Genomic DNA, 24,595 nt, shown 5'->3' on the forward strand with positions numbered 1-24,595 from the left:
CACAAATTACCTTCATAATATCAAAGAACAAATGTGTGTGTCTGAGGGGAAATTAACTTTCATACAGCCAAAAGGGGTGAGAAATTACACCAATATCAGTGGACAATTTGCACTAATGTAAATAAACATGGATGATGGAACATATTCCCTTTTGCTGACGTGATGAACCGCTAAGGGGACATAAATATTTACCATCTAAACCATGTGTGACCTCTCACCTCTCTGGCTGTAGAAGTGTTCTTCCTAACCAGTCCCTCAACAACTCTCTGACTGAGCTCCACCCTCACTGGGTCTTCAGAGGAGAGGAAGGCTGAGGAGGGATGGAAGGATGAATGGATCAGTCAGTCAATAAAGTGTAGAGCTGCTGTCTATGCTGTCGGACAAAATCACTATTTTAGTGGTTCATTAAAGTATATAAGGCTTTATGACTGCTGAATACCAACTATCAATCACTTAGATCATGTATTTTCAGGTTGAGATACATCCTTGGGACGTCCCTAGGCCATTTTAGTTGACATTTAAAAGGGTTAAGGTCAGGGGTTAAGGTTTAGGGTAGGGATGTCCCAAGGATCCCTGATTGCATTGACCATCGTGCATTCTTCTCTCTTTGAAATAGCAGGTGTAAAAGAAACATAGACAAGACAAGTAGGCACGCAATGGATTATGGTCACTGTAGTTAATTATGTTTTATGCACTAAACTATGTAGAATATTGGCCTGTTGGAAACGACAACTCTATTACATCACACAGTTCAATCTGGATCTGATTTATCTCTAGAGAAACTACAACTACCTACTACGTCACACAGTTCAGTCTGGGTCCGATTTATCTCTAGAGAAACTACAACTCCCTACTACATCCCACAGTTCAGGCTGTATCTGATTTATCTCTAGAGAAACTACAACTCCCTACTACATCACACAGTTCAGTCTGGATCTGATTTATCTCTTGTGAGGGAAAAATCTATGTCAACCTCTTTATGTTTATGACTTCTAATGTGTTGAAGGATCTCTTTAAGGTTGAGAAGTTTATGTGTATGTTTGTGTGGGTCTGCAACCACACACCCTCTCGACTGACAGGCCAAAGGCGCTTGGCCCAATCCAGGGAACCGTTGATCTACTTCAGAGGAACTGTGTCTAGAGTGGTTTCCTGTTGTTTTGACACCTCACTAGAAAACTAGAATAACTAGCTGTTGCTACAGAACGAGACGACCAATTCACAGTTAGTCTGTGTTTCGTTCTCCACACACGTTCACATACCAAGATCACATGTTTTCTATATGCACAAGATAGTTTGACTATATAAAGCTTCTGAACTCCTTGTGTCATCGAGCTCTCGGCCTTCCATCTCAGAGTGTAGGGCTGACCAGCTACATTATTGCAATTCTTATCAAATAATGGTTGATTGTTTGAAGAAAAGTCTCTCCTTATTGGTTACAATTTTTACCAGAATGTGCAGTAACAATGATAGACCAGACTCATAGTACAGAATGAATGACTGACTGCCCAGTTCAACGTCAGTTCACCGTCTCACCTCATACTGTATTGGAGCAGCAGCAGCTGACTGCCCAGTTCAACATCAGTTCACCGTCTCACCTCATACTGTATTGGAGCAGCAGCAGCTGACTGCCCAGTTCAACATCAGTTCATCGTCTCACCTCATACTGTATTGGAGCAGCAGCAGCTGACTGCCCAGTTCAACATCAGTTCACCGTCTCACCTCATACTGTATTGGAGCAGCAGCAGCTGACTGCCCAGTTCAACATCAGTTCACCGTCTCACCTCATACTGTATTGGAGCAGCAGCAGCTGACTGCCCAGTTCAACATCAGTTCACCTTCTCACCTCATACTGTATTAGAGCAGCAGCAGCTGACTTGATCGTTGATGCTAATCATCATGTTTGAATCTGAGAGTAAATAGAGCCGACTACACTCTAAAAATGAAGGGTTCAACTGGAGTTGTTCTCAGATCCCCTAAGAACCGTAGGGTTCTTGGTCAATGAAAAACAGCCCCAAAAGGTTCTTCAAAGAACTTGTTAGAAGGTGGGTTTCACTCTAACTTTATGGAAAAAGGTTTATTCAAGAAATATAGCAACTCCTCTCATATTGGGAAGAACCCCCCCCCCAATCCAATAAGCGTTTTATAGTTACATCGTTAGGGTAAGTTAACTTAAAGTGGACACACTCCCATCAGTTTCTGAGACAACTGCCCAGACTTTGTAGACTGTTTAATAACGCTTAAACCTCATCTTTATCAAATGATCCATTAAAGATACCAACTCAAAACCTACGTTTGTCTACATATGGGTTGTTTAAATTGTATCTAATTATATTACCAGTATTACTTCATCAAATCTCTAGTAATCGATTATACACACATACAATTCATCATATTTTCATATATTCACAGAATCCATATAAAATGTAAGAAATTCTCAGGTAGTCACGACAACCATTCCATTTGCTTTTTCAAGGACTCTCCATAGCTACAAAGCAGCTCTCCAAACATACTCCCAGCAGAACAAAAAATAAACTTTTGTTTCCCAGACAATGACCATGGGATCCTCAACGGTTCTCTAACCTCCCAGAGTCCATGGCAAAATCAAGCCTTCCAGGAACTATAGACCTTCCGCTGCTTCCTAAAATATTATCCAAATTTCAATCATCTGATTAAGCATATTTCTGTATGTTACTATCCAGACAACAGATAAAGACTCATTTCCACAGTCACACAACTCCCATATCACAGTCACACAACTCTCATATCACAGTCACAACTCTCATATCACAGTCACACAACTCTCATATCACAGTCACACAACTCTCATATCACAGTCACACAACTCTCATATCACAGTCACAACTCTCATATCACAGTCACACAACTCTCATATCACAGTCACAACTCTCATATCACAGTCACACAACTCTCATATCAGTCACACAACTCTCATATCACAGTCACACAACTCTCATATCACAGTCACACAACTCTCATATCACAGTCACACAACTCTCATTCCACAGTCACACAACTGTCATATCACAGTCACACAACTCTCATATCACAGTCACACAACTCTCATTCCACAGTCACACAACTCTCATATCACAGTCACACAACTCTCATATCACAGTCACACAACTCTCATATCACAGTCACAACTCTCATATCACAGTCACACAACTCTCATATCACAGTCACACAACTCTCATATCACAGTCACACAACTCTCATATCACAGTCACACAACTCTATCACAGTCACACAACTCTCATATCACAGTCACACAACTCTCATAACACAGTCACACAATGCTATTCCCAAACATACCTAATCAATTAGTTGTTTTTCAACAATATTTTAGCCTGCAGGAATATTTTCACATTTCTATGTGATGGTTAGTTCCTAGGATAATGCAACTCATACATTTACATCTTTCAATACTTCTAAAATGGGGTCCAGGTTTAAAATAATTACAAGTTTAAAAAATTACAGGTGCACCTTACTATCTTATACTATATCATAAATGGTCTTAACTAGTAAACACAGATTCTAGTTTTTATCCAGTTCACACAGATAGCGGACCCTGTTTACACCTCCACACAGGAATAGACACCCAGATTCTACTGACTGGGCCCTGTTTACACCTCCACATAGGAATACACACTCAGAGCCTACTGACTGGGCCCTGTTTACACCTCCACACAGGAATACACACTCAGAGCCTACTGACTGGGCCCTGTTTACACCTCCACATAGGAATACACACTCAGAACCTACTGACTGGGCCCTGTTTACACCTCCAGACAGGAATAGACACCCAGATTCTACTGACTGGGCCCTGTTTACACCACACAGAAAAACACACTCAGAGCCTACTGACTGGGCCCTGTTTACACCACACAGAAAAACACACTCAGAGCCTACGGGGCTTTTCTAAAAACTCCACTTTGCGTGTTTCGCTCACCTCTTTTTTTAAAACTACGTTCAAGATGTGGTATATATATATACTATACTGATGGTATCCACTATATATACTATACTGATGGTATCCACTATATATACTATACTGATGGTATCCACTATATATACTATACTGATGGTATCCACTATATATACTATACTGATGGTATCCACTATATATACACTATACTGATGGTATCCACTATATATACTATACTGATGGTATCCACTATATATACACTATACTGATGGTATCCACTCGGCTCGCTGCCTCTGGAGATGTACTGATGTATATACTATACTGATGGTATCCACTCGGCTCGCTGCCTCTCAGATCAAAGGTGGGTCCATCTGCTCCGTTCCTGAAGTGTGGTCTCCCTGAGATCCCAAGTTAGAGGGATCCCTCATGCACCATTTCCCCAGGTTGTCAGGAGCGGTCACCAAGTCAAGATTCACATCCCCCAAATGTGGTTGTTAATTTCTTTAATCTCAAATGAGACAAACTTATCACAAGTCAGAGTTAATCTTAAACTAAATCTTTATTCACATATTAATAAAGGAGCACGTCAATACAACGCAAAAATATAGGGTGAATCAATTGAGTGCTCTACGATAATGATGGCTGGTCGACGAATCACCCCCAGATGATTCGTTGAGAGATGAATCACCCCCAGATGATTCGTTGAGAGATGAATCACCACCAGATGATTCGTTGAGAGCCACGAGACAAAAGTACAAAAGGTTTTTTACAGTCAAGATACACCCCTTTCAACCTACATGACCAACAACAGATGTATAGAACGGGTCACAAGGTTAAGATTTGTATGAAAGATACTTATTATTCTCAGCCTACAGTATCAGCTGTAAAAACAGTACTCTGTGTAGAGACCAGGGTCTGGCCCTGAGGTCATCTCTCCCTGGTACCATATAGAACAGAAACATTAACTCATGCTCTGGAATGCAGTCTCTTTAGGTTTTATCACCCAAAAGACATTGTAAATCTCCTGTCAGTGTTTTCTCCCAGAGGCCCATCCTCAGTAGAACACAGACACAATAGTTCTAAGAACCCTCTATTCTGTTGCATAAAACAACCATTTGATGCAATAAAAGTATTATAACATAATCTTGCAGTTTTGCTCAGTGTCCACTGGAAGTTGGCTAGTAACAACAACTGGGACCTAAAAGACACCCACCATGAGAAACAAAAGAAAAACCCACACCAAACTTAAAGACAGGAAGCAAACCAAAAAGGTGGAGCAACTAAAGGTGTTGACTCTCCACATGTATCAAGACAACTGGAGCACTGGGCCAGACACTCTTAAATAGAACCTGGACCAGCTCAGGTAAAACACCTTCCCACTAACGAGATGGACAAGCCAGCACAGGTGTAACACATACTGACTAACGAGGTGACACCAATCAGTGCGTCCTACGTGCTAACGAGCTAGACGTGCTAATGAGCTATACGTGCTAACGAGCTAAAATCCAAACCTCAAAACATAAATGGAAAAACCAAAGACTGTAACACCTTAAAAGTTTGCTCACCACCAACAGAAAACAACTTCCATTTCACATTATAATCAACTACAGTGTTTCACCGTCACAAATATAAACATGGTGTCTACTGGCTGTCAACAATTATAAACAATATTTTTTTATATCTTCCTAAAACTCACTAGCTTCTAGAACTCTCGTCCCCTTGGAACGAGCCCAAATAAAACTCATCTCCAATACTGAAGAACGTGCAGTCAAAATAAATTCTGATCCATGGCAACTCACTGCCTAAACGCAAAACTTTTTGACTGCCCACCCTTGAGACAATCAGCAACCAAGTTGTCCTTAACACGGACATTTGAGAATGAGAATTAACCCTGATATTCTAAAAGCAGGGCAACAATGTCAATATAATTGTACCAAAAAATTGTCAGTTGGTTGCATAAATAAATATCATTACTAAATGTTACATGAAATGTAAATATGAAATAGCCCCAAAGTCAAAACACAGTTTTAACGTGTCCAAATCATTAACCAATATGCAGAAACAGTTTGGGATGAATTGAAAACCTAAACATAAAATGTACTATATACACAACCATCTGGCACAATAATCATATTACTTGTATTTATTTAAACAAGCACCTTATAAACTGCACAAGCACAAAAAACGCTATTGTTTTGACAAGTAGCAATAAATCACTGATATCAATTAGGGGGGAAATCAGGTTGTACATGCTGTTGAAACTAACACAACTAAAAAAACACATGGAAATGGGAGATATCTGTTACCTCACTGATTAGAGGACAACCTGCAGAAGACAGTCAGCTACATTTTGGAGTGATACATTTAAATTTAGGGGTCGCTGAACAAAGGAACACAACACTTATTTGTCATAACTCATCGATATCATGCTAAAATCATTTGTGTGACAGAAGGGAGATGAGGTTGCACGTCCTGTTAAAACTAACAGCTCAAAAACCACAGGAATCTGGGAATAATGTGTACATCCCTGGTAAGAGGACAATTTGTAGAAAACAGCTAGATACATTTTGAAGTGATGCATTTTGATTCCAGTGCGTCACCAACATGGTAAGTGTAATACAGCTCATTTTTTGTTAGTCACTTTTTGTTAAATCACATAAATAGTAACTCTTTCAATTCAGAGCCTGGATTTTCCCCCTGAGGCTAATATCCATATCATGTTGAAATCAATAGAACAGGGGACAAACCTTTAGGGTTCTACATTGTGACATCATTAAAATACTCCTTCTACAATGTTAAAACATTCTACATTGTGACATATCATTGATATCATGAAACAACTCCTTCATGTATTTTCTGATGTTTGATCAGATGTCTTTTATCGGTGAATCGCTTGTCACACTGATCACAGCTATAAGGTTTCTCTCCTGTGTGTGTTCTCTGGTGTAGAGTCAGAGAGCCAGATTGACCAAAACTCTTCCCACATTGACCACAGCTATAAGGTTTCTCTCCTGTGTGTGTTCTCTGGTGTACAGTCAGAGAGCCAGATGTTATAAAAGTCTTCCCACATTGATCACAGCTATAAGGTTTCTCTCCTGTGTGTATTCTCTGGTGTAGAGTCAGAGAGCCAGATGTAGTAAAACTCTTCCCACATTGATCACAGCTATAAGGTTTCTCTCCTGTGTGTAATCTCTGGTGTGATACCAGATGGCCAGATCCACGAAAACTCTTCCCACATTGACCACAGCTATAAGATTTCTCTCCTGTGTGTGTTCTCTGGTGTGATACTAGATGGCCAGATTGACCAAAACTCTTCCCACATTGATCACAGCTATGAGGTTTCTCTCCTGTGTGTGTTCTCTGGTGTAGAGTCAGCGAGCCAGATGTAGTAAAACTCTTCCCACATTGATCACAGCTATAAGGTTTCTCTCCTGTGTGTGTTCTCTGGTGTAGAGTCAGATTTCTAGATGCAGCAAAACTCTTCCCACATTGACCACAGCTATAAGATTTCTCTCCTGTATGCGTTCTCTGGTGTGATACTAGATGGCCAGTTTGACCAAAACTCTTCCCACATTGATCACAGCCATAAGGTTTCTCTCCTGTGTGTGTTCTCTGGTGTAGAGTCAGCGAGCCAGATGTAGTAAAACTCTTCCCACATTGAACACAGCTATAAGGTTTCTCTCCTGTGTGTGTTCTCTGGTGTGATACCAGATGGCCAGATCCATGAAAACTCTTCCCACATTGATCACAGCAATAAGGTTTCTCTCCTGTGTGTGTTCTTTGGTGTGATATCAGGCCGCCTGACTGAGTAAAACTCTTCCCACATTGACCACAGCTATAAGGTTTCTCTCCTGTGTGTATTCTCTGGTGTTGAGTCAGAGTTCTAGATGCAGCAAAACTCTTCCCACATTGACCACAGCTATAAGATTTCTCTCCTGTGTGTGTTCTCTGGTGTGATACCAGATGGCCAGATTGACCAAAACTCTTCCCACATTGAACACAGCCGTAAGGTTTCTCTCCTGTGTGTGTTCTCTGATGAATTTTAATGCCTGATGAGCTGAATCTCTTCCCACAGTCAGAGCAGCAGTGAGTTCTCTTCCCTGTGGATCTCTGCAGGTGTTTCCTGAGGTGTTCTGAGAGACTCTTCTCTGCCTCGTCAGCATCATGATGTTGTTGAAGCTCCCCAGAGGATCCACGATAGTCACGTCTCTCTCCTATGTGAACAACAAAGTCAGACAGATGGTTAAAGGCCCACAACAGCGAAAATCCACTGTAAAAGTGTTGCCAACAGCGCAGCCATGATGCTGTAAACAATTTAAGTCAGTAATGAATGTTACAATTATTTGACAATTGTCCTAAAATGAGCAAGGATAGTCATATTTTGTCTTGTTTTCACATTAGTAGTAACATCGATGTTTGTAGGCTAGAAATAAGTTATTAAAGTTGTTGAAATCCTAAGCAGTGTGCCAGACAACTTTTGGTCTCAAATTTTGGCCCCTTTCTGTGTTTGCTAAAATTGCGGCACGAGGGAGATGCACATGCAAAAACACTTGCAGAAACACCTCCCTGCTGATGAGGAAACCGATAGTTATGGATGTAGTATATCTGGTAATGAGGAAACCACTAGTTATGGATGTAGTATATCTGGTAATGAGGAAACCACTAGATATGGATGTAGTATATCTGGTAATGAGGAAACCACTAGTTATGGATGTAGTATATCTGGTAATGAGGAAACCACTAGTTATGGATGTAGTATATCTGGTAATGAGGAAACCACTAGTTATGGATGTAGTATATCTGGTAATGAGGAAACCACTAGTTATGGATGTAGTATATCTGCTAATGAGGAAACCACTAGTTATGGATGTAGTATATCTGGTAATGAGGAAACCGCTAGTTATGGATGTAGTAAATCTGCTAATGAGGAAACCACTAGTTATGGATGTAGTATATCTGGTAATGAGGAAACCACTAGTTATGGATGTAGTATATCTGGTAATGAGGAAACCACTAGTTATGGATGTAGTATATCTGGTAATGAGGAAACCACTAGTTATGGATGTAGTATATCTGGTAATGAGGAAACCACTAGTTATGGATGTAGTATATCTGGTAATGAGGAAACCACTGGTTATGGATGTAGTATATCTGGTAATGAGGAAACCGCTAGTTATGGATGTAGTATATCTTCAACCAGTAAAATGCTCTTTGGCTAGCTTTAACATCAGCCTGACAATAAGGGTTTGTACACTAAGTGTTTAACAAATTGGCCCATAACTTCACCTAACAATAACATAGACCTACTGTAGGACCCATAACTTCACCTAACAATAACATAGACCTACTGTAGGACCCATAACTTCACCTAACAATAACATAGACCTACTGTAGGACCCCTAATTTCACCTAACAACAACATAGACCTACTGTAGGACCCATAACTTCACCTAATAACAACATAGGTGAAGTTATGGGTCCTACAGTAGGTCTATGTTGTTGTTAGGTGAAGTTATGGGTCCTACAGTAGGTCTAACAACAACATAGACCTAGGACTATAAATCATTTCATATTTCAGGTGAAACATGGAAACTAAAATGTCTTTGTCATGACATTTCATAACCTGATAATTTTGTGAATAATCCCACTAGGCTACTCTGTAATGAGTTGTCATTCTAAATGTCCTGAATAAAGGAAAATAGCTCTGTGTGTTGTACAATAGCCTATCCACCAAGGAACAGTTCTCTACACATTATGAGCTAAGTATCTCTGTGTCCAAACAGACTAACAAGGACTAACACTTGAAATATCAGTACAATTCAAGTTCTGCACATACAGTTGATTTTATTAAACACATGGGGTGTGTCTATATGAACAGATACATGTCATAACATTTCAACCAATCAATCGGTAGAAAGAAAATACATTTTTTTTAATCTGCCCTAGAACATACAACATGCTCTCATTCAGACCCCTTTTAAGCATTTTGTTACATTACGTTACATCCTTATTCTAAAATGGAAACATTTTTTTTTTAATTATCAATCTTCAGACAATACCTCATAATGACATCACAATACCCCATAAAAGTGAGAGAAAGTTTAGAATTACCAGTAGGTTGTATCTCTCTAGGTCATGCCAGTAGGTTACAGTAGGTTGTATCTCTCTAGGTCATGCCAGTAGGTTACAGTAGGTTGTATCTCTGTAGGACATGCCAGTAGGTTACAGTAGGTTGTACCTCTGTAGGTCATGCCAGTAGGCTACAGTAGGTTATACCTCTAGGTCATGCCAGTAGGTTGTAACTCTCTAGGTCATGCCAGTAGGATGTATCTCTCTAGGTCATGCCAGTAGGTTACAGTAGGTTGTAACTCTCTAGGTCATGCCAGTAGACTACAGTAGGTTGTAACTCTCTAGGTCATGCCAGTAGGTTACAGTAGGTTGTATCTCTCTAGGTCATGCCAGTAGGTTACAGTAGGTTGTATCTCTCTAGATCATGCCAGTAGGTTACAGTCGGTTGTAACTCTCTAGGTCATGCCAGTAGGTTACAGTAGGTTGTAACTCTCTAGGTCATGCCAGTAGGTTACAGTAGGTTGTATCTCTCTAGGTCATGCCAGTAGGTTACAGTAGGTTGTATCTCTCTAGGTCATGCCAGTAGGTTACAGTAGGTTGTATCTCTCTAGGTCATGCCAGTAGGTTGTAACTCTCTAGGTCATGCCAGTAGGTTGTATCTCTCTAGGTCATGCCAGTAGGTTACAGTAGGTTGTATCTCTCTAGATCAGTGGTTCTTAACCTGGGTTCGATCGAACCCCAGGGGTTCGGTGAGTCAGTCTCAGGGGTTCGGCGGAGGTCAAGACACACACCCGACTCATATGATTCGTGATGACACGCCCCGCTTGGCCATCATTGGCTGTAGGTGATCACGCAACATCGCTTGGCCTATCTGTGCTGCAGGGAATTTGGTGCGCTCAGTAGTCGAATTGTGACTGTCGTGATGGTACGTCGTGTGATTTCTTTCTTAATATTTTAATCCCTTCATATGTCGAGCAAAAAAAGAAAGTGGTCGGACGAATATGTACAATATGGATTCACATGTATAACGGAACGTGATGAGAGTCAGCGTCCTAACTGCATGATTTGCAATGCCAAGTTGAGCAATTCTAGTCTAGCACCGGCAAAACTAAGAGAACACTTCCTTAAGCTGCATGGAGATGGACAATACAAGAACGCTCGCTGAATTCAAGGTGAAGAGAGTCAGATTCGATGAAAAGGCTACTCTGCCTGTTCTCGGCTTTGTACCCATCAACAAACCGATCCTCACAGCATCGTACGAAGTTGCTTACCTGATCGCAAAGCAGGGCAAACCACACACCATTGGTGAAACACTCATAAAACCAGCTGTGTTGAAGATGGCGAATATCATGCTGGGAAAAGCGGCTGAAGTTAAGTTATCCCAAATTCCTCTTTCAAATGACACCATTAGCGACAGAATAGAGGACATGAGCAAAGACATCTTGGCTCAAGTAGTTGCAGATCTGATTTCAAGCCCGGCAAAATTCAGCCTTCAACTCGACGAGACCACAGACGTTTCCAATCTAAGCCAGCTTGCTGTATTTGTGCGCTGTGAAAGACGACGTGATAAAGGAAGATTTTTTATTTTGTAAGCCTCTTACGACAACAACTAAGGCAGCCGATGTGAAGAAACTTGTGGATGACTTCTTCAAAGACAACAATCTTTCGTGGGATATGGTTTCTGCAGTTTGTTCGGACGGAGCTCCAGTCATGCTGGGAAGAAAGTCTGGTTTTGGTGCGCTAGTGAAAGCCGATGCACCACACATCATTGTTACGCATTGTATTCTGCACAGGCATGCGTTGGCAACAAAAACCTTGCCTCCAAAACTGGCAGAAGTATTAAAAATTGTAGTGGAATGCGTGAACTATGTGCGAAATAGTGCTCTGAGGCTCCGCATCTTCAGTGAGCTGTGTAAAGAAATGGGCTCTGAATTCGAGGTACTTCTGTACCATTCTAACGTTCGGTGGTTATCCCGGGGACAGGTGCTGAGTCGTGTTTTTGCCGTGCGTGTGGAATTAGCCCTGTTTTTGCAAGAGCACCAACATCGTCATGCAGATTGATTAAAAAATTCTGAGTTCATTCTCATTTTAGCGTACATGGCTGATATCTTCGCAGCTCTCAATCATCTCAATCAACAGATGCAGGGCGGTGGAGTCAACATCATCGAAGCGGAAGAAAACCTGAAGGCTTTTCAAAAAAAGCTACCGTTATGGAAACAACGAACAGAGAACGATAACTTCGCAAACTTTCCCCTGCTGGACGACTGTGTAAGTAAGATCGAAGATGTATCTGGAATCGGAGACATTTCTGTACCCGCGGAACTGAAGCAAGCAATTGCCACGCACTTAGATGAGCTTGCAAAGTCTCTCGACGGATACTTCCCTACAAGAGAGTCATATCCAGCATGGGTGAGACAGCCGTTCACGTTTAGTGTTGAGACAACAGATGTCAATGATGAATACCTCGATGAAATCATTGAAATTCAGCAGAGCCAGGTTCAACAGCAACTCTTCAGAACAACAACGCTCTCAACGTTTTGGTGTCAACAAATGGTAACGTACCCTGTTATTGCTAAGAAAGCTCTGGAGATTTTCATACCGTTTGTTACAACATATCTTTGCGAGCAATCCTTTTCGAGGATGCTGGACATAAAAACGAAGAAAAGGAACAGACTTTGTTGCGAAAATGACATGAGTGGCACTTGCCAAGGTGAAGCCGCGCATTTCTGAACTGGTCTCTGAAAGGCAACAGCAGAAGTCACACTGATTTGCAGTAAATATTCATTATTATGTTTTTGTTTTTGTGTGAAAATCATGTTTTAATGGTTTTGTTCTTTGAACACTGATGTTGACGCACGGTTCATTTTGTGCACCAGTAAAATATATACCTATGTTTTGAATTTTATTTTTCCAATTAAGAAGGGTTCGGTGAATGCGCATATGAAACTGGTGGGGGTCAGTACCTCCAACAAGGTTAAGAACCACTGACTTAAGTATTCAGACCATTTGCTATGAAACTCGAAATTGCTTTCAGGTGCATCTTGTTTCCATTAATCATCCATCCTTGAGATGTATCTACAACTTGTTTGGAGTCCACCTGTGGTAAATTCAATTGATTGGATATGATTTGGAAGGCACACACCTGTGTCTATAAGTTCCCACAGTTGACAGTGCATGTCAGAGGAAAAACCAAGCCATGAGGTCGAAGGAATTGTCCGTAGAGCTCTGAGACAGGATTGTGTCGAGGCACAGATCTGGGGAAGGGTACCAAAAACATTCTGCAGCATTGAATGTCCCCAAGAACACAGCGGCCCCCATCATTCTTAAATGCAAGACTCTTCCTAGAGCTGGTCACATGGCCAAACTGAGCAATTGGGGGAGAAGGGCCTTGGTCAGGGAGGTGGCCAAAATCTAATGGTCACTCCGACAGAGCTCCAAAGTTCCTCTGTGGAGATGGGAGAACCTTCCAGAATGACAACAATCTCTGCAGCACTCCACCAATTAGGCCTTTATGGTAGAGGCCAGACGGAAGCTACTCCTCAGAAAAAGGCACATGACAGCCCACTTGGAGTTTGACAAAAGGCACCTTAAGGACTCTAAGACCATGAGAAACAAGATTCTTTGGCTTGATGAAACCAAGATTGAACTCATTGGCCTGAATGCCAAGAGTCATGTCTAGAGGAAACCTGGCACCATCCCTACGATGAAGCATGGTGGTGGCAGCATCATGCTGTGGGGATGTTTTTCAGCAGCAGGGACTGGGAGACTAGTCTGGAAAGTATTATGTGAAATTATTTTGATGTGATATTTAAATATTGTGTGAAATTATTTTGATGTGATATGAAAGTACAGCAATTTATGTTTCTAGAAACGTATCGAGATTGAGAATCTATTCATATTTGGATGGAATAATTGACTATTTTAGCTGCCAGAGCCAGTCTACCTCTGAAAATAACATACAGTCCTTGGACCTTGAGGAGTAACAGGGGCTGCAATCAGCAGTAGAAACAATAACAAAGCGTACTCCCTGCCCGTTTCAGTAAAAAGCTGAGGGATGGGGCTGGAGAAATGTAACCATCCATGATATCAACATTATAGTTTTAACCATGTTTTGAGGATATACAGCGTTTGTTTATATTTACTGACAAACATTGGAGTAAATAAAAGCTTATATTTTGGGTTCTGATGGGGTACAACAGTTGAACTAAGCTCATGAGGCATTTATAAGTGATTTCTTCAAGAAACAATGGGTACATATCATTAATGTATAAGTCCCAAAATGGATGTAACAACTGCTGATTGTCCCTTTAAGAGAACATCTTGGGCTAATCTAATAGGAGATATTGAGGACTACAGTATTTCAGGCATTGTCATTGGATGCATTTGATCAATTGTTAACGTTTTGTTGATGGTCCACTCTTGATGTTCTACACGTTACAGTGTAGCTTCAGCCATTCCTACAGAACAACATTAAAGTGTAGAACCCCTTTACTGCATATTGGTTCAACGACTGCAGAGACGGTACTTACTGGTGTTAAACAGATCTCCAACCTCCTCTTCTTCCTCCAATGTGACAGTCATCTCCCCTTCCTCCTCTTTCAATCCAAAAACTGCTTCCTCCTCTTTCTCTTCCTCCTCTTCTTTAACTGTAACATCCTCCTCCTCTTTCACTCTGAACGCGTCTTCCTCTTCTTTCACTGAAACGTCTTTCTCTTCTTCTTTCACTGTAACAGCCTCACCCTCTACTTGTTTTTGTATTGTAACATCCTTCTCTTCTTCCTCCTCTTTCACAAGAGCTTCTTTCTCCGTCCAGCAGACCTCCTCTTCTTTAGCTGGAGGAGAGTAGCTTAGTGAACTCATGGTCGGAGATGTTAGCTAGCTAGCATTAGCGACTAGCCTAGTTCTAAGCTAACTTAGCAAACCAGTTAGCTGATAAACAACGTAAATATATAATTAAATGGGCCAACAAGTACATTTAACAGAAGTGTGTTTAAAACACAGCGACTAATATACACCAAACCAGTGTAAAGAGCGTGAATGTTGTAGCTATGTTTGCTAGAAAGCTACCGAGCTGTCTGACTAGCTGTTGTTGTTGAAGGAGCGTCCGTCCACTAGATTATACGTCACACTGGCAGCATCGCCTGAACCTAAAAGACGCACATCGCCATCTGCTGACTGGAGGGCAACGCAGTTGAGGAACCAAACGTTTATTTTTCATTTATTTCAGAAAAGTTTAATATTATATTAAGTCGTTCAAAGAGAAGCATGTGTTGATTGATTAGTTTTTAATGAGTTAGAAATTAAAACAAACTTTACACCCACTACATATTTGCATTGAACCATACTTCTGACATGGATCATTTTGACCCCAGAGGCATATCTTTTATCATAGCCAAAATGTATTTCATTCAATTCTTCCAATTTTTCATGCCTTTGTCAATCAACTGGTTGTTAATACATCTAAATCTTGGTTTAGTGTTTCTGTATCAATATGGACTTTTAACAAATTCAAATCCTTTGGAGTCATTTTGACCCCAGACAAAAGCACCTTTGATAAATAGGATGTTTATTTCAAATCAAAATCACATTTTATTGGTTACATCACGTGTTGAGCAGATATTATTGTGGGTGTAGCAAAATGCTTGTGTTTCTAGCTCCGACAGTGCAGTAATATCTAACAAGTAAAATCTAACAATTTCACAACATATACCCAATACACACAAATCTAAGTATTTGAATCTAGGTTTCTCTGTAGACATGATCCATCCCACCAGAGGGTGGAGGGACACCTGTATCAGTGGTTTTGACCAGATATACACCTGCAGACACACAGTATAGTGCCTCCCATATATTCTCCTAAGATTGGACTTTTCTATGCCACGTATCACATGACTGTGTACAAAACTGCTAATGTGGCGTCAGGGTAGCCTAGTGGTTAGAGCGTTGGACTAGTAACCAAAAGGTTGCAACTTCAAATCCCCGAGCTGACGAGGTATAAATCTGTTGTTCTGCCCCTGAACAAGGCAGTTAACCCACTGTTCATAGGCCGTCATTGAAAATAAGAATTTGTTCTTAACTGACTTTTCTAGTTAAATAAAGATAAACATTTTTTGTTGTTGAAAACTCTACACAATCCCAAAGCAGGTTTTTAGACATTTTTACAAATGTACTTAAGTATTCAGACCCTTTGCTATGAGACTCGAAATTGAGTTCAGATGCATCCTGATTCCATTAATCATCCTTGAGATGTTTCTACAACTTGATTGGAGTCCACCTGGGGTAAATTCAATTGGTTGGACATGATTTAGAAAGGCACACACCTCTCTATGTAAGGTTCACAGTGCATGTCAGAGCAAAAACCAAGCCATGAGGTCAAAGGAATTGTCCATAGAGCTCTGAGACATTATTGTGTCAAGGCACAGACCTGGGGAAAGGTACCAAAAAATGTCTGCAAGAACACAGTGGCCTCCATCATTCTGAAATGGAAGAAGTTTGGAACCACCAAGACTCTTCCCAGAGCTGGCTGCCTGGCCAAACTGAGCAATCGGGGGAGAAGTGCCTTGGTCAGGGAGGTGACCAAGAATCCGATGGTCACTCTGACAGAGCTCCAAAGTTCCTCTGTGGAGATGGGAGAACCTTCCAGAAGGACCATCATCTCTGCAGCACTCCACCAATCAGGCCTTTATGGTAGAGAGGCCAGACGGAAGCCACTCCTCAGTAAAAGGCATATTTACAGCCCACTTGGAGTTTGCCAAAATACACCTAAAGGGCTCTGACCATGAGTAACAAGATTCTCTGGTCTGATTAAACTAAGATTGAACTCTTTGGCCTGAATGCCAAGTGTCACGTCTGGAGGAAAATTTGCACCATCCCTACGGTGAAGCATGGTGGTGGCAGCATCATGCTGTGGGGATGTGTTTCAGCAGCAGTGCAAATTGTCCACTGATATTGGTATAACTTCTCACCCCTTGTGGCTGTATGAAAGTTAATTTCCCCTCAGACACACATGTGTTCTTTGATATAATGAAGGTCATTTGTGTTGAATGTACTTTTCCCCTCCTCTTTATTATTCCAAGAGAAAAACTGCTGATGAACAACCACATTTCTAAATGACACCTGGTCTATTCTTCTATTCTAACTCTCAACAGTAAGTTTAGACCCCGACTGATTTAAATATATATATATATATATATATATATTATTTATTACAAACAACACAAGGAAGGGGTAACATTAAAGTATTATAACATGAAGGACAAACAATACAGCATCAAGACACTATCAAACATGTATCAGTCTGTCCACAACAGAGCCATCCTTATGTGTGAGGGTGCGTGTGCATGATAGTGATATAAAATATATGTCATAGTTTCCTTTTTCATGATCACAATCTAGTGAAACCCGAACCCTCCAAGATCCCCCCACAGTTCCCCAATAGCTGTCCCTCAACCCTCCAAGATCCCCCCACAGTTCCCCAATAGCTGTTCCTCAACCCTCCAAGATACCCCCACAGTTCCCCAATAGCTGTCCCTCAACCCTCCAAGATCCCCCCACAGTTCCCCAATAGCTGTCCCTCAACCCTCCAAGATCCCCCCACAGTTCCCCAATAGCTGTCCCTCAACCCTCCAAGATCCCCCCACAGTTCCCCAATAGCTGTCCCTCAACCATTCGAGACCCCTCACACAGTTCCCCAATAGCTGTCCCTCAACCATTCGAGACTCCTCCCACAGTCCCCCCTAATAAAAAAGACAGTTAATTCCATTCCCCACCTCCAAGAACCCCCCAATGCACCAACAACCAAGAGAATGAACTAAAGAGAAAAAAGGAAAAGACAGAAGAAAACAGCAAACAACAATGCAAAAAAATTATAAAACAAAATAATACATTTAAAACAAAGGACATCAAGGACAACTAAAATCATAACAGCAATGCCAACTGTATATGTTTTTGTGCATGTCTGGCACTATTACATGTATGTGTGTGTTCTTGTATGTGTTTGTTTGAATGAGAGTGTGTGAATATGCATGTGTTCCTGCACGGCATCAGCCTCAGGCAAACCGGCATTAGTTGTAAAAACACTGCCACTTAGTGTCATTCAAATGTACTTTTTATTATGTTTGATTTTGACTTAAAAAAATAAAAACTTTTATCTTTTGACCATCTCCTATCATCTACCATGAGGTAGTCACCTGGAATGCATTTCAATTTACAGGTGTGCCTTGTTAATAAATGTTCATTTGCGGAATTTCTTTCTTTCTTAATGCATTTGAGCCAATCAGTTGTGTTGTGACAATGTAGGGGTGGTATACAGAAGATAGCCCTATTTGTCTATATTATGGCAAGAACAGCTCAAATAAGCAAAAAGAAATGACAGTCCGTCATTACTTTAACACATGAAGGTCAGTCAATACGGAAACTTTCAAAAACTTTGAATGAATCTTCAAGTGCAGTCACAAAAACCATCCATCGCTATGATGAAACTGGCTCTCATGAGGATTGCCACAGGAAAGGAAGACCCAGAGTTACCTCTGCTGCAGAAGATAAGTTCATTAGAGTTAACTGTGAAGACAACACAACTATGCCTATAAGATGGTTTGGGATGAATCGGACCACAGAGTGAAGGAAATGCAGCCAACAAGTGCTCAGCATATGTGGGAACTCTTTCAAGACTGTTGGAAAAGCATTCCAGGTGAAGCTGGTTGAGGGAATGCAAAGAGTGTGAAAAGCTGTCATCAAGGCAAAGGGTGGCTACTTTGAAGGATTTCAAATATAAAATATATTTTGATTTGTTTAACACTTTTTTGGTTACTACATGATTCCATATGAGTTATTTCATAGTTGTGTTGTCTTCACTATTATTCTACAATGTAGACAATAGTTAAAATAAAGAAAAAACATAGAATTTGTAGGTATGTCCAAACAATTGACCGGTACTGTATATGCATTGTGGAGGAGAACTGATCCTAGATCTGTACAAAGGCATAACATCTACAGCAGGAACAACTGTCTGTGTTTAAAAGGCCCAGCTGGATTGAATTGAGCTATTTAAAATGACATATTTGAATGTGAAATGATTTGTTCTGTTTGTCAATACAAGACAGGGTCTGTGGAGGCTTGGCCTATTAGTGGTAGATTTGGGGGAGAGTTTGAGTTGGAATAGTGATAGATTTTTGGAGGGACCCTTGTCACTACAGCCAATCAGTGAGCAGCGTCCCTTCCCCCACACCGTAGGCAGTTCTGTTACTCACAACACTTCCCCTGCTTTCCTCAACAATGGAAAAGCCCACTGAACTAAAGCCTTGCCATTTCAGATCTTTTTTAAAAGATTGGGGAATTTTTTACAATTAGGAAATAATATGTCATGTTTTACTCGTACCTCAGCCAGCATTGTGAATGGTGTCTAATGCAGTGACATACTAGACCATGGCAGTAAATCTAATACTTAGGTGTTTTTAGTCATGCATGAAAGGTCTGTGTTGGTTCAGTGGTTATAAGTTAATGACCTTGGAATGCAATTCTGGCCACACTGACAGGGTCTGAATCAAACCCAATGACCACCTGGTACACTGGCAGGGTCTGAATCAAACCCAATGTCCACCTGGTACACTGACAGGGTTTGAATCAACCCAATGTCCACCTGGCACACTGGCAGGGTCTGAATCAAACCCAATGTCCACCTGGTACACTGACAGGGTCTGAATTAAACCCAATGTCCACCTGGCACACTGGCAGGGTCTGAATCAAACCCAATGTCCACCTGGTACACTGACAGGGTCTGAATCAACCCAATGTTAAGGGGAGGGAAGATTGGTCAAGAGGGTGATGATTATTGTTGTTCTACTGCCTGATTGTTATGCAACAACACTGTTTACAAAAGCTTTGTTAAAGAACAAGTTGTTGTTTGTGTCGCACTGCTTTGCTTTATCTTGGCCAGGTCGCAGTTGTAAATGAGAACTTGTTCTCAACTGGCCACCTGGTTAGATAAAGGTGCATTTATTTATTTAAAAAATATTTTTTTTTTACAACATTAACAATGTCTACACTGTATTTCTGATCAATTGTATTATTATTTTAATGGATGAAAAATGTGCTTTCTTTAAAAAACAAGAACATTTCTAAGTGACCCCAAACTTTTGAACGGTAGTATACATCTACATGATGTATTGTTACACCATGTAGGAGCAGTATAGACCTAGTCTGTTCATTATATACATCTACATGATGTATTGTTACACCATGTAGGAGCAGTATAGACCTAGTATGTTCATTATATACATCTACATGATGTAATGTTACACCATGTAGGAGCAGTATAGACCTAGTCTGTTCATTATATACATCTACATGATGTATTGTTACACCATGTAGGAGCAGTATAGACCTAGTCTGTTCATTATGTACATCTACATGATGTATTGTTACACCATGTAGGAGCAGTATAGACCTACAGTAGCTGGCTACTTATTTAGATGATGTTTGACTTAATGAAACTTCCTTAAATGTGCTGTAGTAAACATGTTTTATTCACACTAATCAACCAACACATCACTGTCTTTGTATGTCTCAATATAATAGTATTATTTAATTAAATCCATGTAAAATAATCTTTGTCTGTAAATAAAATGTGATCCTCAACTGCGTTTCCCTCCAGTCAGCAGACGGCGATGTGCGTCTTTCAGGCGATGCTGCAGCGTGACGTATAATCTAGTGGACGGTTCTTCATAAACAGCTCGTCAACCACCTCGGTAGCTTGCTAGCCAACATAGCCGAAAGATTCAACCTATTTATACGCTTTCGGTCTATATTAGCTACTGTGTTTCAGACACACTTCTGTCGTATCTACTTGTTAACCTATTTAATTTAATATTGCGTTATTTTTTTATTAGTCAGCTATAGTAGCTGGCTGGTTAAGTTAGCATTAGCCTGGTCGCTAATGATAGCTAGCTAGCTAACATCCCCGAACATGAGCTCCCTAAACTACTCCCCTCCTGTTAAAGAAGAGGAGGTCTGCTGGACGGAGAAAGAAGCTCTGGGGCTGAACATTGTCGTGAAAGAGGAGAAGGAAGAGGAGGATGTTACAGTAAAACAAGAAGTAGAGGGTGAGGCTGTTACAGTGAAAGATGAAGAGAAAGACATTTCAGTTAAACAAGAGGAAGAAGAGGATGATGCTGTTTTTGGAGTGAAGAAGGAAGGAGAGATTACTGTCACATTGGAAGATGAAGAGGAGGAGACAGGAGATCTGAGTAACACCAGTAAGTACCACCTTCAATTAGTTTTTAACTTTGGATATTCGGAGTTGGCTCGTCAATACCTCTTCAACGGAGGGTCCTGGGATGATGACTGATATGTCTAGAATCAGACGACGTAGAGAACAAGCTACCCCTTGTTTTCTCCGTTCCGTTTCCAAAAAGTGACTTAACATATCTATTTGAGGAGGGTCTATCTGCTGACCGCAGACTGGGGGTTCACGGCATGTAGTGATTTTAATGTAGTGATGTTTTACTACACACCGTGACCCCCAATAGAGCCATGTGAGAGTTGGGTTGGCTACACCAAATATTATGGATAAACTGACAAGATGTCTCTCCGTCCTAACAAGGGGAGTCGTTGTCCACAAAGCTTCACTGTGGGTTGTCTATCTCCCACCTATCCTGTCTTTGGATTGGTGGATACATCTTATTATTGTAATCTATTGTTTATATTCTATGAGGGTTGTTGACGTCAACCGCCTGTATTCAATGGAGAGAGATGCTAAGCTACTAGCATGAATATGCATAGCGATCTGGAGACAACTCCAATAGTGTTTTTATCAAAGTTGTCGGTATGTCACGTGTCCACGTAACAACTTAATCATTACCAAACTTCTGTTAGATCAAGTAAAGCTCACGTAGCAAATAAGCCATTCATTTTGTTGTTGACCAAATTCAACACTTTCCACATTGGGATGACAATTGTTTCAACTTGGATACAGCCTACTGGCATGACCTAGAGAGATACAACCTACTGTAACCTACTGGCATGACCTAGAGAGTTACAACCTACTGTAACCTACTGGCATGACCTAGAGAGATACAATCTACTGTAACCTACTGGCATGACCTAGAGAGTTACAACCTACTGTAACCTACTGGCATGACCTAGAGAGATACAACCTACTGTAGCCTACTGGCATGACCCAGAGAGATATTACCTACTGTAGCCTACTGGCATGACCTAGAGAGGTACAACCTACTGTAACCTACTGGCATGACCTAGAGAGTTACAACCTACTGTAACCTACTGGCATGACCTAGAGAGATACAACCTACTGTAACCTACTGGCATGACCTAGAGAGATACAACCTACTGTAACCTACTGGCATGACCTAGAGAGATACAACCTACTGTAGCCTACTGGCATGACCTAGAGAGTTACAATCTACTGTAATCTACTGGCATGACCTAGAGAGTTACAACCTACTGTAATCTACTGGCATGACCTAGAGAGATACAACCTACTGTAACCTACTGGCATGACCTAGAGAGATACAACCTACTGTAACCTACTGGCATGACCTAGAGATTTACAACCTTCTGTAGCCTACTGGCATGACCTAGAGAGATGCAACCTACTGTAGCCTACTGGCATGACCTAGAGAGTTACAACCTACTGTAACCTAGTGGCATGACCTAGAGAGATACAACCTACTGTAACCTACTGGCATGACCTAGAGTGATACAACCTACTGTAACCTACTGGCATGACCTAGAGAGATACAACCTACTGGCATGACCTAGAGAGATACAACCTACTGTAACCCACTGGCATGACCTAGAGAGATACAACCTACTGTAACCCACTGGCATGACCTAGAGATATACAACCTACTGTACCTACTGGCATGACCTAGAGAGATACAACCTACTGTAACCCACTGGCATGACCTAGAGAGATACAACCTACTGTAGCCTACTGGCATGACCTAGAGAGATACAACCTACTGGCATGACCTAGAGTGATACAACCTACTGTAACCTACTGGCATGACCTAGAGAGATACAACCTACTGGCATGACCTAGAGAGATACAACCTACTGTAGCCTACTGGCATGACCTAGATATATATATATATATATATATATACAAGCATTTCTAAACTTTTATTCTCACTTTTATGGGGTATTGTGATGTCTTTATGAGGTATTGTCTGAAAATTGATAATTGAAAAAAAAAAATCTAATTTATAATAACCAAATGTGTAAAAAGGGAAGGGGTCTGAATGCATGTATGTTGTATGTTCTAGGGCAGATTTTAAAAAAATAGTATTTTCTTTCTACCAATTGATTGGTCGAAATTTGATGACGTGTATTTATTCATATAGACTCACCCCATGTGTTTAATAAAATCAACTGTATGTGCAGAACTTGAACTGAACTGATGCTTCAAGCGTTTGATTAAATAATTAACACACACAAATGACTTGAGGAAGCCAGAGGTCAATATAACCAGAAGAAAATAACCAATTCCCGACCTGCTGCTGGTCTTCGTTAATTCTGACGTTATGCTCCTGGAGTTTCCGGTAAAATAGGCAAACTTTTTCCATTTCTGTTTGAAGTGCCAATTTATCTTACCATTTCTACCGATCTGCGTGCCAGTTATGAACGAGTTACAACACCTGTTTGGCTCCGCCACTTCCTGGGTTGGTGAAGTGAGGTATTAAATTTAAGGATTAAATCATTTAAGGAATATATCCGAGTCTCATCACCTGTGGAATGCGGGGCTTCCAGCGAGGTCTGGATTTAATAGTATGTTGTACCTAGTTTCCCTCCTTCAGGGAACAGTAATTATAGTCACAAATCAAATCAAATGTATTTATATAGCCCTTCTTACATCAGCTGATATCACAAAGTGCTGTACAGAAACCCAGCCTAAAACCCCAAACAGCAAGCAATGCAGGTGTAGAAGCACGGTGGCTAGCAAAAACTCCAGAGAAAGGCCAAAACCTAGGAAGAAACCTAGAGAGGAACCAGGCTATGAGGGGTGGCCAGTCCTCTTCTGGCTGTGCCGGGTGGAGATTATAACAGCACATGGCCTAGATGTTCAAATGTTCATAAATGACCAGCATTGTCAAATAATAATAATCATAGTAGTTGTCGAGGGTGCAACAAGTCAGTAACACAAGAGTAAGTGTCAGTTGGCTTTTTCATAGCCGATCTTTGAGAGTATCTCTACCGCTCCTGCTCTCTAGAGAGTTGAAAACAGCAGGTCTGGGACAGGTAGCACGTCCGGTGAACAGGTCAGGGTTCCATAGCTGCAGGCAGAATAGTTTGAACTGGAGCAGCAGCATGGCCAGGTGAACTGGGGACAGCAAGGAGTCATCAAGCCAGGTAGTCCTGAGGCATGGTCCTAGGGCTCAGGTCCTCCGAAAGAGAGAATTAGAGAGAGCATATTTAAATTCACACAGGACACCGGAAAAGACAAGAGAAATACTCCAGATGTGACAGACTGACCCTAGCCCCCCGACACATAAACTACTGCAGCATAAATACTGGAGGCTGAGACAGGAGGGGTCAGGAGACACTGTGGCCCCATCCGATGAA

At 41.0% G+C, this 24,595-nt stretch overlaps 2 protein-coding genes across 2 annotated transcripts in view; one reads left to right on the plus strand and one right to left on the minus strand.

The window, feature by feature from the left end:
• Positions 1–11,366, minus strand: part of LOC115186510 (zinc finger protein 2 homolog) — a gene marked incomplete at its 3' end in the record, with an annotated part of 29,696 nt that extends 18,330 nt beyond the window's left edge. Inside the window, exon 1 of the mRNA XM_029746130.1 lies at positions 11,287–11,366. Coding sequence (XP_029601990.1) covers positions 11,287–11,366 — 80 coding nt within the window. The remainder of the gene's footprint in view (positions 1–11,286) is intronic.
• Positions 11,367–12,112: 746 nt separating this feature from the next.
• LOC115186511 (zinc finger protein OZF-like) overlaps positions 12,113–24,595 on the plus strand; it is a gene marked incomplete at its 3' end in the record, with an annotated part of 84,174 nt that continues 71,691 nt past the window's right edge. The window contains exon 1 of the mRNA XM_029746131.1: positions 12,113–12,424. Coding sequence (XP_029601991.1) covers positions 12,113–12,424 — 312 coding nt within the window. The remainder of the gene's footprint in view (positions 12,425–24,595) is intronic.

This window comes from Salmo trutta, unplaced genomic scaffold (genome assembly GCF_901001165.1).
Source record: "Salmo trutta unplaced genomic scaffold, fSalTru1.1, whole genome shotgun sequence".
In the NCBI taxonomy this organism is placed as follows: domain Eukaryota; kingdom Metazoa; phylum Chordata; class Actinopteri; order Salmoniformes; family Salmonidae; genus Salmo; species Salmo trutta.